Source organism: Hyphopichia burtonii (assembly GCF_001661395.1).
Source record: "Hyphopichia burtonii NRRL Y-1933 unplaced genomic scaffold HYPBUscaffold_4, whole genome shotgun sequence".
NCBI classification, from domain to species: Eukaryota; Fungi; Ascomycota; class Pichiomycetes; order Serinales; family Debaryomycetaceae; genus Hyphopichia; species Hyphopichia burtonii.
The window spans coordinates 21,412-38,035 of NW_017963731.1; the positions used below are offsets into that span (position 1 = coordinate 21,412).

The 16,624-nt window shown below is 37.8% G+C and overlaps 9 protein-coding genes across 9 annotated transcripts; 2 read left to right on the forward strand and 7 right to left on the reverse strand.

Moving 5' to 3' along the window:
- Positions 1-303: 303 nt before the first annotated feature.
- HYPBUDRAFT_148580 (uncharacterized protein) lies at positions 304-1,296 on the forward strand (the record flags this gene model as incomplete). The annotated part of the gene is made up of 1 exon (XM_020220130.1): positions 304-1,296. The coding sequence occupies one exon, from the start codon at positions 304-306 to the stop codon at positions 1,294-1,296; it is 993 nt and encodes a 330-aa protein (XP_020075846.1).
- An 11-nt stretch (positions 1,297-1,307) lies between these two features.
- HYPBUDRAFT_156944 (uncharacterized protein) lies at positions 1,308-3,226 on the reverse strand (the record flags this gene model as incomplete). The annotated part of the gene is made up of 2 exons (XM_020222253.1): positions 1,308-3,054; positions 3,210-3,226. The coding sequence occupies 2 exons, from the start codon at positions 3,224-3,226 to the stop codon at positions 1,308-1,310; spliced, it is 1,764 nt and encodes a 587-aa protein (XP_020075847.1).
- Positions 3,227-4,209: 983 nt separating this feature from the next.
- On the reverse strand, positions 4,210-5,883 carry HYPBUDRAFT_138796 (MFS general substrate transporter; the record flags this gene model as incomplete). Its single annotated transcript, XM_020219692.1, has 2 exons — positions 4,210-5,592; positions 5,642-5,883. The coding sequence occupies 2 exons, from the start codon at positions 5,881-5,883 to the stop codon at positions 4,335-4,337; spliced, it is 1,500 nt and encodes a 499-aa protein (XP_020075848.1). The 3' UTR covers positions 4,210-4,334.
- A 282-nt stretch (positions 5,884-6,165) lies between these two features.
- HYPBUDRAFT_148583 (capsule synthesis protein, capa) lies at positions 6,166-7,527 on the reverse strand (the record flags this gene model as incomplete). Its single annotated transcript, XM_020220131.1, has 1 exon — positions 6,166-7,527. The coding sequence occupies one exon, from the start codon at positions 7,525-7,527 to the stop codon at positions 6,166-6,168; it is 1,362 nt and encodes a 453-aa protein (XP_020075849.1).
- A 174-nt stretch (positions 7,528-7,701) lies between these two features.
- On the reverse strand, positions 7,702-8,594 carry HYPBUDRAFT_204207 (cupin domain-containing protein). Its single transcript, XM_020223035.1, has one exon. It carries the CDS (start codon positions 8,239-8,241, stop codon positions 7,804-7,806), a length of 438 nt encoding a protein of 145 aa, XP_020075850.1. The 5' UTR covers positions 8,242-8,594; the 3' UTR covers positions 7,702-7,803.
- Positions 8,595-8,946: 352 nt separating this feature from the next.
- On the reverse strand, positions 8,947-11,271 carry ACF2 (Acf2p; the record flags this gene model as incomplete). The annotated part of the gene is made up of 1 exon (XM_020220132.1): positions 8,947-11,271. The coding sequence occupies one exon, from the start codon at positions 11,269-11,271 to the stop codon at positions 8,947-8,949; it is 2,325 nt and encodes a 774-aa protein (XP_020075851.1).
- A 376-nt stretch (positions 11,272-11,647) lies between these two features.
- On the forward strand, positions 11,648-13,561 carry HYPBUDRAFT_204244 (uncharacterized protein). Its single transcript, XM_020223036.1, has one exon. It carries the CDS (start codon positions 12,024-12,026, stop codon positions 13,302-13,304), a length of 1,281 nt encoding a protein of 426 aa, XP_020075852.1. The 5' UTR covers positions 11,648-12,023; the 3' UTR covers positions 13,305-13,561.
- Positions 13,562-13,608: 47 nt separating this feature from the next.
- PGA14 (Pga14p) lies at positions 13,609-14,217 on the reverse strand (the record flags this gene model as incomplete). Its single annotated transcript, XM_020222254.1, has 1 exon — positions 13,609-14,217. One exon carries the CDS (start codon positions 14,215-14,217, stop codon positions 13,609-13,611), a length of 609 nt encoding a protein of 202 aa, XP_020075853.1.
- Positions 14,218-14,620: 403 nt separating this feature from the next.
- On the reverse strand, positions 14,621-16,603 carry HYPBUDRAFT_152860 (karyopherin alpha). Its single transcript, XM_020221229.1, has one exon. It carries the CDS (start codon positions 16,423-16,425, stop codon positions 14,752-14,754), a length of 1,674 nt encoding a protein of 557 aa, XP_020075854.1. The 5' UTR covers positions 16,426-16,603; the 3' UTR covers positions 14,621-14,751.
- Positions 16,604-16,624: the final 21 nt, after the last annotated feature.

Consider the following 16,624-nt stretch of genomic DNA (forward strand, 5'->3'; position numbering starts at 1 on the left):
TCAGAAACGAAGGGATTGTTCTGGTAGAGGTGATGATTAGTACCTACTATTAGTCAAGTAGGCAAGTACGGTCTCATACTTGGCTGGTGAGAAGCATTACCAGTGCTCGATCTTTGAACAAGGCTTACTCTACAAGGTATACTAGGGGCCATCTGTACTATTGTAAGATTTGGTAGTTCGAGTTTTAACTAAGGTTTCACGATAAAAAAAAAAAACTCCGGTTCCGGAGATCGCAAATTTTCGCTTCATTGACTTCATAATAAAGTAACATCTTTGAATACTTCTCTTCAAAGACACCAAAGAATGAAGCTCCTAGGATCCAAAGCAATTGATTCCTTCTTGAATGATCTAACCCCAGATCGTATTCACGGTTTCCAAAATGTTATGTTGGGTGCCTTGAAACAATATAAAGAGGATCCTTCTATAATTCCACCTCGAACTGTTTCATCCAAAGGCAATACTACTCATTTGTTTATGCCTTCATTAGGGTCTGATGTTGGTATGAAACTAATTACCGGCTCTCCGAGTGGTTTCAAAGGAGCAACATTGATCATTGACCCTATTGACGGAGCGCCAATTGGTCTTATTGATGGTGCAATCGTCACTGCTTTTAGAACAGCCTTATGTTCAACTATCCCATTAGTGAACGTTTTACCCCTTGATTCAAAGGACGAACATTCAATTCCTAAAAAAATCTTTGTGAACGGTGTTGGTGCCCAAGCATATTGGCATATAAAATTAACTCTAATACTTTATTCAAATTCCATCAATGAAGTTTTCATTTGTAATAGAACCTTGTCTAAAGCTGAAGCCCTTTGCTCTTCACTTTCCCACCAGTATGACAAAGTTAAATTTACCCCTGTCCCTGTAGAGGATAGCGACTCGATCAAAAATGCTTACAAGGAAGTATCCATAGTGTACGGTTGTGTTCCAACTACATCCCCAGGAATTCTTAAGGAATATATCGATCAATCCAATAAGAAAATCTACATATCAGTTATCGGAAGTTATAAACCTCATATGACAGAGGTTGACAGTAAAATAGTCGGCAATATCCTTGAGTCAAACAGAAAGATTATCGTTGATTCAAAAGAACATGCTGGTCACGAAGCTGGTGAGCTTATTCAAAATAATGTCAAAGAAGAAAATTTAGTAGAAGTTTATGACTTTTATCAAGGAAAGGATGAAAACGAATCCAATATAACTCTTTGTAAATTAGTGGGCTTGAGTATAATGGACATTACAATTGGAGCCGAGTTATTACGTCTTTGTCCCGGTCTTGAAGTTGACTTTTAACTGTCTATATATTAAAGCAAATTATCTCTGAATTTAGTAAGGGTTCTATTTCCGCTTTCGTTATTCCCAGATGTGATCCCTTCATCAGTGAAATTAACACCAGGAACTTCATCATCATCAATTGTACCATCCCAACAGTATTTTTCAAAACATTTTTTGCATTGATCCGATTGCTCAAGACCTTGTCTTTCTTGTTCTCTTCTTATTATAGCACAGCCAACACACGCTGGCCAATCTTTATCTAAAGTACCGTTCAATCTTGTAGCTGTTTCATACCCATTCTGAATCATACCTCTTTTTTCCCATTCTTGATAGCTCAATTTAAAAGTAGAAGTGTTAGACCAAGCAGTGAATGGTCTATTTGCGGTATAAACTATAAGAGGAGTGTTTGTTCCACCACCTAATGAAGTCAAATTTTTGGCATTACAACCAAAAAAAGCTGGTTTTGCAGTAAGGTTAAGATTAAGGATAGTTCTTTGGTCTGGAACATAAGGGAATACTGTACCATTACCCTGATCGGAAAATTGTCTCTCGTAAGGACTGACTAAAGCAGTACCATCGGGCCAGTGTTGGTCTGTATCAGAAGAAACATCGAAACCAAATATGACATCCATATTACGCTCTGGTTGAAGAAGCGGATAGAATGGAACGTTTTCCTTATCTTCACCACCATCTACCAAAGCTAAAGTTTCATGGTTGGATAGATCAGCAGAGTAGCCAGTCTTCGTGTGATAAAAAGGATTTGGTTTATAAGCAGCAATATCCTCATCGGTTTTGGCGATGTCTTGTAAAACACATTTAGCAATACCTGATGCAGCAGCAGGAATATACTCAGTATTAATGGTAGTAAGAATGGAGTTGAAAAGGGAGGAGGAAGTTCCCATAATGAAGCCAGCATTATCAAAACCTCGGATACAAGACCCATTAGCAGCCCCATTATAAAGTTTAGTACCCAAATATTTTGTTGGAGTAAATTGATACAAGGAAGGGTCCCAGGAACCTACTTCAAAAGGGTTTAATTCAACAATGGTGGAGTTGGAGTTTATAATGATGTTATTGGGGTATCTAGCATTAGCTATAGAAATAGGGAAAGGGGTTTGAAAGGTTTCAAAAAGTTGATTATTTGCAATATCTGACCAACGAGCAGAAGCACCATTATCTTTGGTATCAGTTAAAAATTGATCTGATAAAGCTCTACCCCAAGTATCTGTTATAGTCACTTCAAATCCAGCTCTTTCCTTAGCATCAATGTCATCTTTGATGTTTTGATAATATTGAATAGTATCAACAAGATCCAAGCCACCAGGATTCAAAATCGAATTCTCCAATTGCCATAGCAGATCACTACTTAAGATATTCTGAACCGAAGTGAAATTATTCATGAAAACAGTACCAGTTAACCAGTTTCCACCCAGCAAACCAATTATGTGAGAGGAAGCTTGTAAAAGTCCACCTAGTCCATTTACATTAGCATTATCGACTCTTTCATCTAACGCAGCCAACATACCAGCACCAGCCAACATAGCCCTATAACCACCACCACTGAAAGCCAAGCCGATATTACCAATGGAAGAGTTGTTTATAAACTCTGACGGATTGAAATCAACTAAATTTGCATACTCCAAAAAGCTTATCAACTTTTCATTAGTAATTTTTTTACGTCCTTGTAACCAGTTTTTTTCATCATTTGATAGCGAATCAGCAGTTCGAGTATAATTCTGATTATGGGGACAGGATACTTGAAACGGAGCATAGGAACTCAGTTGATATGCAGAGATATATGTTAATACTGAAAGAAAAGCTAAATATGAAAAAAAATTCATCTCACAAAGTCACTAGCTGCAAAAAACAGACGAAAAATAACTTTAAGCAAAACCATATCTGCTGATATATATATACATGAATTAACTCACATAACACTGGTGGACATCAGGCTGGGTCCTAAAAGCCTGGTAAGTGAAGAACGTTTTCTATGATTCTGACTGCCAAAGACCTTACTGAGTAGTTCGGGCTCTCGTAGTTCGGGCTGTCGTAGTTATTGTTTATTTACTTAAAGTTATGTTGAACCGCGAAAATTATGCAACAAATACAATTCATCAACGTTTGATGAAGGAAAATTATCGTGGAAAGACGCCTCATAACCCAGAACAAGTAATCGAACGGACGTAAGTATAAGTCAAGGCAGTCACTAAACATAATCACGGTGGTTTTGTGTGTAAGCCTGGTAGTATAGGATTGAACCGGGTATCAGCAATTTAAAACGTGCTGCTGAAAAGGATATCAGGCTAACGGACCCGAAAAGAAATAATCCCACAGAACAAGCAGAATAATGGGTTCGGTGTAAAGAGCTCTACAACGATTTGTTATTCTTAAGAATACATCAATGGTTGTCGTTTAACACTTGCCGTTTCCTTCAAAGCTCATGCATGTAATATATTGGTATCCAAGCAATGGTACAGAGATATATTGTTCTTCCTGAAAGAAAAGCTGCCAAAACTTTATCTATGAACTATCTACCATGAGATCTATAAGCTCCGAAATGCATGAGTTCTTGGACCCATTACGAGATGTCCCTGTATCTTCACTCAAAGCTAATCACTTGAGTTTTATTGGCTATTTGTATTCGTTCTGTTGAGATGTACGAGAGTCACGAGTACATAATCTTATTGTGAACAGTGTTGCAAAAGGAAGAAAGCATTGTTCCAGAAGACGAAGAATTTGATTCCTCGTAGACTTATATTACAAGCGAAGATATTATGGAAACAAGGAAGAAGCAATGAGATATTATGCATACATAAATGAATATTCGTCGAAGAATCTTCATCTCTTCTTCTTCTTTTCTTCTTTGAACCAGATATTGGATCTTTAGACTATTACGTTACATTGTTGCAGCTTCCTATTCCTCGCACAAAAGAAAAATCAAACTATACTTCAATATACTTAAATTCGAAGTTGGTATCTTTTGATGATCTTTTTTTGAAGTATTTTTCTGCTTCTCTTCGTTTTGCGGCAATTGGATAGATGAATTACTGCAATGCTTAACACGTGTTAGTGATTTCAATAGTCTTCTTCTTTTCTAAATATAGGTAAAGGCCAAATAAGACACTCAACAGAACATACGCAATGCCTGCACCTCCGGAGACCAAATACCCAGTGTAAACTTCTGGTAATTTGGAAGAAGGGTAAAGCAAAGGTCCAACAATGGCACCACAGACACCCGAAGCAGGATTGATGCCACCGGTGACAAATGATCTCAATTTTGAATCAGACTCAAAACTATCTTGTGCTTGTGCCCAAAATTGGCCTGCTACTCCTTGTGCCACTCCAGAGTTGTACATGAAAAAGAGAATGGTAGCTCTATGGGCTTCAAATATTTTATGAGTTCCCAAGTAAAAATAAACAACCGTTGACCAACTTATACCAATTGCCATAACCTGCCATCTATCTCCTTTGAAGACGACGTCGGACAACCATCCAGATACTATCGAAGTAAGTAGTTGAACGGCATATAAAGGAATGGTTAAATTATTGATTTGTGGCGTAGTGTAAGATCCAGGCTTGATTGCATTCCAACCTTTAAAATAGAATGGAATAGCTGCTGCTGGTTCTTGAACGAAATTATTAAGAATAGAATAAAGCCAAATCGGATAAACTTTCCAAGTCAATAAGAATTTCTTCAAATCAACTAATGTAATTTTATTGATTTGTCTGGAATTTTCATCTTTATTCTTAGCAGGCAACCTCGATCTAAGATAATCGATTTCCTCTTGTGACCAGAACCAGTTAGGTGTTAATGATTCCAACTTATCTACTTGGAAAAAAAATTGAAAAATAAGTACCCCAGTACTAATTATTCCATCTAGTAAAAAGCACCACTGCCATCCAGCATACCCATTGACTTTATCAAGCAGTGCACTTGCCCTGGATTGTAAAGCGTATGCACACATTGGCCCAATTGCAGTGAAGGCATTTATTAAATTACATCTCCTGGCGACCTCTATTTTGAGATAATACCCTCCAACTAAAAACATTAATACTGCAAAATGACTACCTTCCAATAACCCGATAAATGTTCTTAAAACTATCATTTGGGTAGGAGTCTTGATTAATACAAAACAAAAAGTTACTAGAGTCCATAAACTCTCGATAGTTAAAATGTACCATCTTGTATTCAAGGTAACCATCAAAATACCTCCAACAAATCCTGAAATAATAGATGCTATACTATACCCGGTATTAGCATAGCTCAATTCATTTCCCTCTACTCCAATGGCTTCCTTCATTCCTGAAACATAACTGGCTTATTGTTAGTACTCATTTTGTTTTCCTCTATATCAATACATACGCTGATGATAAGTTAGATTTATCGATGTATTTTGCAAACGTTGATAGCATAGCACTAACTAAAACACAAAAATCTAATTTATTCAAAATAGTTCGATGCTCTTTAGAATAGTCTAAATTGGTCCATATGTTCGATTTCCATGTCTTCTGATAGGAGTCTTCAATATGTACACTATCCAATTGGTCTTCTTCTACCACAATCGAACTTGTTTTCGAAGTCGGTTTTCTATTTTCCAAAGACATCTTACCTTACTATGAAACATTCATTTCTTCAATCTTACCAGAATCCCGGTACTTTTATAGTAACCTGCGACCATATTACGATTATTGTGAATAAAGTTTAAATTGGATGCCACAGTTTCAACATCGTTCGGATCACCAACCGTAAAAAGAATCTCATCATCCTTTAAAGGAATTTATAATTAAGGTTAATTTTACGAGATTAAACGGTTTTTCCAGATCTTTTGAGATCCAACTACGCTTATATGCTACAAAAAATAAAATAATAAAACTGGAGCATGGAATTTAATCAGTAAGTACATTGATATAACCCGTTGCTTCATTATAATTGAACTTAGTACCCCATGGAGCTGAATTTTCCTCTAAGTAATTGGTAACGTATTTTGCAACGTCATTTGTGGCCCACTCTGGTAAACCTCTTTTCAATTTATTTTGCCTAGTATCAAGACCCAAATCGATTGGAATGATTTTGAATCGAAAAGAATCCTCATCATCTTCGTCAATTTCAAGCTCAACAAGGATGTTGATTGAAAACTTTCGACCACTCCTAAATCCGATAGCTTCACCTTTTGGTCCATAAGATCTAAGATTATGGAGATCAGATGGTAACGACGTACTTGGATCCAAACCATATTTCTCGTACATTTCTGGACCAATAAATGATTCACCCGGCTCGAATTCCATTAAGAAACTACCGACATTATAAAAAATAGGTTTTCCTTTATAGATTTCAACTCCACGAAGCATATGAGCACCATGTCCAATGAAAGCTTTTGCCCCGGAATCAATAGTTTTCCGAGCAAATTTCTGTATGAATTTTGGTGGGATTGGGTTATACCAATTGTTGTTGTCACCTTCATGAGTATGAAGTGAAAAAATTGGTAAATTAGACCTTTCAGCAGAATCTTTTACACTTCGTAAAAGCCTTTGCAAGTCAATTTCGTTAGCAGTAGTCCTCACATGAGCGGATTCACCTTCTTTAGCTTTGGTTACAACCAAGTTACTGTCAAATAAATGACCAAATCTGAAAAAGTCATCACCAGTAACTTCACCAGTACGAACCTCAACACGGGCCGATTCCAACATTGACTTTCTTGTTCCTAATAAGATGTCAATTTGTTCAAACTGCTTATATTGTTCTTCTGGCAATACATAAGATAATGTCCATCTTAGTGGTACTAGACCGGCTCTCGCAGGAGTATGTGCACCATTACTTGCAGCAAGTGCAATATGAGAATGAGTGGAAGATGCACCAACAATACCAACTCTACCAGTTGAAGAATCAAAAAATTGGGGCTTCTTAGCATCTTCAAGAGATCTTCCAACTCCTACAGGATGAATTCCTCTTTTTTCACTTTCTTCGATAGTATCAACCAAACCTTCATGCCCAAATTCTACCGTATGGTTGTTAGCAAATGATATGAGCTTGAAATTAAGCGATAGCAAGTCATCAAGCGAACGAGGCTTGATACTCGTCAAATATCCTCGACCTGCTGCTGAAGGAGTAGTTGGCTTGGGTGTAGTGAATTCCGCGTTCAAGAATGCAACATCACTTTCAGTAAGAAGTTTGACAATTTTTGGATCAATTCGTTCTTTCAAGTTGGTTGAAGAGTACAAGGCATCTCCACCAGCGATAATTTTAACCATTTTGATGCCCAAATTACTTCGAATCAAAAAATAAAAATTAGAAGATCTAATCGTTAAAATACCTTTAGTATATGCCACAGTTGTATCGTTTTTTTTCGCAATAAGACTATAAGTTGACCTTATCAATTACGATTATTGTTAACTTAATGGGAACAATCAAGTCTTACGATTAAATTTACGAAAACCATTGTAAAACATGTATTATGTATCGGGCCGTTATACTGAATGCCTTTCAACGTTGTATAAAATACAGACTAAGTCTTAAGTAAACAGAAATCAACAGCAAAACTTTCCCAGTTTATCCATATGATTTACGAATTTGACTCCTTCTGTTTCTTCTTTATGTATAAAATGAACATCATCAGGCTGTCTTCTTGGTGTGTCACACGATAAAAACACCGGACTTTCGATGATTTCAACTTGATGGGTAGTGTTTCTAAAAAAGGTCACCATCAGCCCTGGTTCCATTATCTGGCTTTCAACTTCAGTGACACCATCATCGTCGAAAATATGAAATTTAGCTTTGCCTTGCAAAAGGTAGAGAATTTCATCACAGCTTTTATGATAATGTGCTGGTAAATTATCGTACAACTTGAATACTCGGCTGCTGCAATCTGGCAGATCAGTCAAATAACAATCCACGAATAGACTGTCAGTGCTACCTGGAAACTTGCCGGCAATTTCTTTCACGTTATTGAACAGGTGTTTGGCCATCTTGATATAACTTTTGGTTATGTTACTTCTGGTTGAAGAGACGAAGCTGTTGGAGGATTTGTTATCTTTATATAGGCTGAAGCAACGATTTACTATTTTTGTACGATTGCGCTTCACCGGTTTGCCGCAAAATCCGACATATACCGAGACGTTGGTTAAATTCGCAGCCTAAGCTCAAACAATTCAAAGATTATTCAATAACCTAGTCTTGGAAAACGATGGAAGTACATAAAAGGAGTAGCTGAATTACGGTATGGCATCAAAAACACACTAGAAGCTGTACCGAAATGCTTATAAGCCCCAGACAGAACGAATATTTTGAGGTATTTTAAGTCGAGTTTTCTAAAAGAGACGATTGGGCGATAGAACAGGTCTGGTTCTTTGGTTAGAACTTTGTATTTGTCATCTCAATGTCAAGATGCGAGGCTTGGACGAACCAAATGTTTACTTTATTTCGATCATAGATGAACTTTCAGACTTCCTAAAATTTGCCAATTATAAAAGGTTTTGATGGTTTCGTTTTAGGTAACGCAATACAAAATCTACAAGCCAAGTGGTTCACATTCAGAAACGTCAGTAGACATGAGCACTTTTGAGACTACAGTAGTTGGTTTCATGGTAATTGTGAATGCCAATTCTGAGGATTTTATAAACTATATGTATCAGATATCGTGATAAAGTCTCATTTAAATGACACAAATGGAACTAATCAGAGCCACCAATACCAGCAATATAAGCTAAAGACCAAGTCCTCGACATACCATTATCAATCAATCTGTCATCCCAATCGTCCCTGGAGAACCATTTCCAAGAGTATTTTGGATCAAAAAGAGCAGCGTTAAGTATTAAAATACCTTTCCAACCGTCTGGAATTTGATCAACAATTCTGCCCAATTTTTGATCCCATTCTTCTTTGACAAAGCTTGGTTTTCTGATATATGAAGAGATGGGGGTGATTGGTAACATGTGGATACCATGAATCCATTCATCAGATATAGTACCTCTTCCAAAATAAGTAGCAAAATCAACTTTATTTTCAAATGTGATACCAGCTACTTTGTTTTTTATGAATCTTTTTGGTTGAATTTTATTATCATCAGAGAATAACATATGCATATTCATTGATCTTCTCATGATTGCAAGCATCAAGTTGGCTCTAGCCTCAATATCACCATCTCCAATTACTTGACCGAGAAGCTTAGTACCATAAGCAAAGTGGTAATCTTCAGAAGAAGATTCTTCATCTTTACCATCACCACTTGCGAAAATACCGTGGGCAAATGAATGACCATGAAACCAATCAAATGCTCTTGATTGTGGGAAGTATTTATCATCAGTTGATGGGTTTGCAATATCCCTCAATAAAGTAATGACATAGTCACCAACTAAATTGTTATTTTCTTTAAGCCATTCACCCTTATCAAAAGATTGATCAATTTTGGCCACAAGGGCAATTGCATGAATATGGTATCCGTAATGGAAATGATGATCATTATAGTTGGAATTCCCAAAATCTGCTGCTGGCTCAGCAGAGGAAATAAGACCTTTCCACGCAGTATCATAAACCAAAGGATACTTTTGTTTATTTTGAGCAAAGATTTCGATTGCTTCTTTAATTTTTGGTAAGATTTTACCAGTCAAATCATCATCATTCAATATGAAATGAGTAACGTATGCGATATAAGCAAATTTATCTAAAATTTTACCTGAAGTATACATAGAATCAATGTTTGCCATACCAATTACGTCTTGGTTGATTTCTTGCTCGGCGGCCCTTCTAATGACTGTTTTTGCTCCGTCCGAGTAGGTTGCTTCACCTTTGAAGCCCGAAACAGAAGACCATGGTTCGAATCCAATGTCAAGGGGCAACTCTGGTTCCTCCATTACGATTTGATTTGTTGTATAAGCTTTCATTACACCTTTTGTCGTAGAATCGAGCTCGAGTCCAGTATCTTGCTTTTTAACCTCATTAGTCAATACTTCTTGATGATGAGGTAAACACCAAACAAGACCAGTTCCATTAGAACTTTCACCTTTGTTTTCATAAACAAATTTATATTGACCCTTTTTACCATTGACGCTTCCTTGTAAATGGGCTGCTATAGGATAAATACCAGCCGAATTATCATAGTGTTTAGATTCTTCACGAGCCAATTGAATGACAACCGAGCCTCCTGGCTGAGAATTACCAACAATATGATTAGGATCTCTCAAGTCAAGTGAAACATCGTCTCCACTAACGTAAATCGACCACGGAACTTGGTTAAATAAAACTGCTCTGTATTTTGTAACATTTTTACCAACGGAGCCAATTTTTTTAAATTGTTGAACACCAACTTGAGATGCAATGACTGGCTTTATTTTCTTATAAACAGCAGTAACAAACCCCATTCCATGGACTATGGGGAAAGTAACGTTTTGATTTCCGGTGACTGAGAGTTTTGCAACGATTGACAATTTTTGATGGTTTTCTAAATTAAGATTCACATTTGACTCTTGAAAGTTTTCACCTGAAAACACAAATGATTTGATTTTAGGAGGATTGAAATAAAACTGTGCTGGATCAGCATCGGGTTCGGGCCCGAAAACCTGTTGGTTAGCTTCAGTATGGTTAACGGCCAATCCAACATCTTGACCAGGATCCTTTGACAACCAAAGAGAATAAGGTAATGGCCAGACCGGGAATGTTTGATCCTCCAAAGCTAAATTATTTGAAAAGTTGTTAGTTTGAATCGGAGCATCATTTTCACCATAATTACATCCTTTAGGTAATTGATTATGTTTTACCCTTTTGAATATCGCTGGAGGCTCTGAAGTAGCAATTGGCCTCGAAAACAAGTCCCCCTTAGACGGGTTGGTTGGGTTAGATGAAAACTGTGGGTCTGCTTGTTGCACTTGCTGACCACCGTTATCCAGTTGTTGCACCTGTTGACCACCGTTATCCAGTTGTTGTCCCTGTTTTTGTTGTTTGTGCTCTTTCAAAGAGCTATCGATCTTCTTAAGAGCTTTTCTAAAGTCTGAAAACCCCATTATACCAATTGAGCTGAAGGATAGTCAAAAGAGTGAGTTGGTAGACTTAAACAACTGTTCACATTCAGCTTGGCTTAAAATTTCAAGTTCAATTTTGTACTTCCGTACATTTCCTTCAGTTTTACTTATTTGTCTTCAGACCGTATACTTCTACTATTCGGTGGAATGATATTACAGGAGCCTGCCCTACACCAGCACTCAGTTATACACTCAATGGTGCCATGTTTGAGCTGTAACAAGAGTTAGGCTGGTAAATTTGCATCACAAACCTCCGTGCACTCCAATAAAACCAGAATCATCAACGATAATACTAATGATTGAAAGCAGTGGCTAGTATCATAGAGTTGTAAGTTTCATGGGTTGTAAATGGGGATATTCAACAATTGTCATTACAGTCACTGTATTCCCAGTGGTCAAGGAGCAGTGAAGGATTGAGGATTCGTAAAGTTGGCCCAATTCAAAACGACAATCCTTATTAGTTTACTTTAATGAACCGACCGTCTTTTGGAATACAAAGGCTAATCCCCTCTACTAGGATAACGAGTCATATCTAATCCCCATTATCCAACCCTATTATACAACCTGAATAGTTATCTGTTAATGAGCCATCCTTAGCGGAATGCTGCAAACAGAAAAATTCCGCTTTTCACGGAACCAACAGATGAGTATAAATACTAGCAGGGATCCCACGATTGAAAGCAAGACGAACGGTAAGCAAGACGAACGGTAGGCAAGACGAACGGTAAGCAAGGATGAAGCTCAGTCTATTATTCACGTTAGCGATTGGATTAGTGAATGCTAACCAAATACACCATGAATCGGGGGATAAGTTTATTTATCAATCGAGTGATGGGACCCAGGAACCAACTTTAGAAGATATGTGGGGGTCATTATGGCCGTTTCAAGGGATCAATACGTTTGCCCATTTGGAACACACCGAATGTTTAATTGATAGTGAAGCCAAATACGATGTTGCGTTAATTGGGGTACCATTCGATACTGCGGTATCTTATAGACCGGGGGCCAGATTTGGACCAAGAGCCATTAGATCAGCCCTGCAAAGACAAACGTCATTAAGAGGATGGAATCAACGAGCCAATTATAATCCGTACCAATCGTGGGCCAAAGTTATTGATTGTGGAGATGTCCCCGTTACACCAATGGATAATAATTTGGCATTCAAGCAAATGGATGCAGCATTTGAAGAGTTATTGGTTCGTAGACAAAATTCAAATGATACCACTGAATTACCACCAAAGTATGTTGCTCTTGGAGGAGATCACTCAGTTCTCTTACCCCATTTAAGGGCATTACATAAGGTTTATGGTCCAATTAATGTAATTCATTTTGATGCTCATTTGGATACTTGGGCTCCAGATAAGTATCCGTCATTCTGGCACTCTGACCAAAGTGAAACCACTCATGGGTCGATGCTATGGAAGGCATTCAAAGAAGGATTAACCACCGAACATAACGTGCATGCCGGGATAAGAACCAAGCTTTCCGGGTTGGGAGATTATGAAAGTGATGATCAACAACATTTCACTCGAATTTTAGCCGACGATATCTGGTTAAAGGGCCCCCAATACGTTATTGAAAAAATCTTACTGATTGTACCTGCTAACACCCCCACCTACTTATCGGTTGATATTGATGTGTTGGATCCTGGTTTTGGCAGCGGGACCGGGACCCAGGAACCTGGGGGATGGTTACCGAGAGAATTAATACATGTTTTAAGAAACCTCGAGAGTTTAAACGTTGTTGGGGCCGATATTGTTGAAGTTGCCCCTGCTTTTGATAACGCCGAGATCACTGCTACCAATGGGGCCCAAGTGGCATTTGAAATCATCACTTCGATGGTTAAAAGAGGTTACGTTGAACTGAATCACAACGCGGAACCGGACAACTTGATCACCTTCAGTCAAGACGAGAGTATGGTTGACCAGTTAAAGTTGAAATTAGAACAGGTCGAACAGTTGAAGAATGAGTTATCGCAAGAATTGGCAAATATTAAGCAGAGAATAGTTTACTAAATAAACAATATGTATTAAAGATTAATGTATATATGAAGACATTCAGATTGATAACCAACTGAGTCGACAAAAAAGTATCAATATGCAATCGCTGGCGAGTCTTATAAATAAACTTCATTTATAGATAGACTCTTCCTAGTTAGCAGCATGAACGAAACGAAATAAACGAAGGAAACAAAAAAATTAAAACAAAATTAAAAAAAAAAATGAATTATGACTGAAAAAGCTTTCAAAATTTTAGGTATTATTTTTATAGTCTCTTTTTTTCTCTTTTTTTTAAATATAAGTCTAAAGGATTCATCTATTAAACAACCAAAACCATACCGGCGGCAATGGCACCAGCAACACCCAAGTTGAATCCGTTAAGAACGGCACCCGAGTCGGCGGTGGTGGAAGAAGCACCGGAAGAACCGTTGGTGGAGTTACTGGAAGAGTTACCACTGGCGTTAGCAGCCTTGTTGGCAACAAATTGACGTTTGTTGGAGCTAGATGGTTGAACGTACACAGTAGTAGTCACTGGAGGTTTAGTCTTGTCAAATCTACCATCCTTGTGGGTACCAGTAGCAGATGAGGTAGAAGCTGGCTTGGTCTTATCGAATCTACCATCCTTGTGGGTACCAGTAGAAGAAGAAGACGAAGCTGGCTTGGTCTTATCGAATCTACCNNNCTTGTGGGTACCAGTAGAAGAAGAAGACGAAGCTGGCTTGGTCTTATCGAATCTACCGTACTTGTGAGTACCAGAAGATGAAGAAGTGGATGCCGGCTTGGTCTTGTCGAATCTTCCGTCTTTATGAGTTTGAGTAGACCCAGTAACAGTAACTGTAACTGTACCGGTGTTATCTCTTTTGGCGGCGGCAGCAGAGGCAACAGCACTGGAGGCAGTCAAACCAACAATAATCGATGATAACTTCATATTAACTTAATTTGGTTAAAAAAGAAGTAATAGCTATTCTCAAAGCTTTTTAAAGTGAATTTTCAATGAGGGAATTGGAATTGCCGGGACTTAAAAATCTTAACCGCTGAGAGATTTTTTATTCACTTTTTTTTTTTTGTATGCGCAAAAAAGGTAAACATCCAAATTTGGCTGGATTATGTAATGGCTATATCCATATAATACCTCTACCACAGTGCCAGTACAACGCCAGTGCCAGTATAGTGCCAGTAGCACCAGCAGTAGTAGTACAACAGACGAGATGGATATACCGGGTAGGTATTCGCTGTCCACGAGGTCGTGGCTCGATCAAAAAAAAACAAGTAGTAATTACTCCGAAAAAAATGTACGGAGGTTTCCATTAACCGACTTCTACAACGGGAAATGCAATAGAGAATGTTTATTGAATGATAGAGGGTTGTATTATAGAGATGACTAGAAGTAGAGATGCAGAGATAGTAATACTAAATAAAAAATCATAATAATATAAGAAGAAGAAAATACAAAGAGGAAAGATTACATGTAACCGGAGTCAAAATTGAAATTTTGCTGTTGGTTTGGGTCAACGCCAAAACCAAATTGATCCCCGTAAGCTTGAGGATTGACGTCGTTATCATCAATTTGATCGTCATCATCGGAGAAGTATTTTTCAATGATGCTATAAGCTTTTTCATAAATTTTTTCATTTTCATTTGCTTGACATTCGAAGATTTTTTCCATACCACCGGCTTCTTCTATGTATAAGGTATTTTCATTGACTGGTTGACCCTTGGCTTCCTTTTCCATTTCACCCATTTTCAAGATATTATCTAAAGAATCCAAGGTGACCTCGATGATTTTAGTATCGGCCACGGCTAATAAATCACATAACGGTTTAATACATCCTTGATTAACCAAATATTTAATTTGTTCTGGTCTGGTTAATCCACCACTTGAGGCATTTGATATAGCCCAACAAGCTTCCTTTTTAGTTCTATAATCCCCCTTGGTTAATAACCTAATGATTGGAGGAATTAAATTGGCTTCAATAACCGCTTGGATTTGCTCACAATTCCCAGCAGTGATATTGGATATAGTCCAACAAGCTTCTTTACGAATGGTTTCTTTTGGACTATTTAATAACGGACCCAATGCACTTAATACCCCTGCGTTAATAACAATCTGGGTTTGAACGTCATTACCAGTAACTATATTACCAATTGCTCTCAATGCCGGAGTTTGAACTAAGGTTGATTCGTGACTTAATAATTCAACTAAACGATGGGGGATTCTTGCATCAATCACCGCTTGAATGGCTTCGGTGGTACCATCACTTAAATATGAAACCGCCCAACAAGCATCAACCAAAGTTTCTGCATCAACACTATAAATCAATTTAGCTAAAGTGGGGATGGCTTGTTGAACAATTGACCAGTCTGGTTGAGGATTTTTACCTCTACACAAATTTGATAAAGTCCAGGTGGCAGTTCTGACCAACGACATCTTGGTGGTGTTGAATAAACTCAATACGGGATCCATGGCATTACATCCAAGTACAAAATCTCTAAAATCAGCAGAATCACCAGCAACGTTACCCAAAGCCCAAATGGCTTGTTCTTTGACTTCCAACGATTGCGAGTTTAATAAATTAACAAATAATGGCACTGCACCGGATTCAACAACAACCTTGGTTTGATCAGAATTACCCGATGCAATATTAGTCAACGCCCAAGCAGCTTCCAATTGTAACATGTCGGGATGATCATCCTTCATAAACTCAATCAATTTGGGAATAACCCCGGAATTAATCACCATATCAATTGGCGGATTATGTTCTCTGGATAATATCTGACGAAACTTAACCGTTGCTGCTAATTGATTTTCAAAATCTCCTTGTTGAATTTGTTCAATCATTCTTGGTAAATCTTGTTGTAATTTACTATAGAATTGTATTTCGTCACTGTTCCCGTCAGCCATAAACCCCCCTGCATTGAACGCATCTTCGTCTTCACTATCATTACCTCCTCCGGCGCTACCATCGTTAACAAAGTTTCTTCTCTTGGATAAGACTTCTTCTCTCTTTTGTTTTCTCAAATCAACTTGATGCGTTTCTCTTCTTCTTCTTAATTCATCGCTCTGGAAACGGCCCTTGTTCTTGAAGTTGGTACGACGGTACTCTGGTATAAACTTACTGGTTTGATCTCCGTCCATTCTTATTTGATTGATTGATTCAAAAGAAGAAGAAGTAATCGACCATCTTCTCTTTTTTTTTTTTTTCTTCTTCTTCTTCTTCCTTCTTTGAAATGAGCGCGTCTAAAAATTGATTGCCTTTTCCCATACACATCTCTTGCGCCGGTGACTTCACCATGGTTCTACGGGCACCCGCCAGTGAGTACATGCTGTAGCTGGT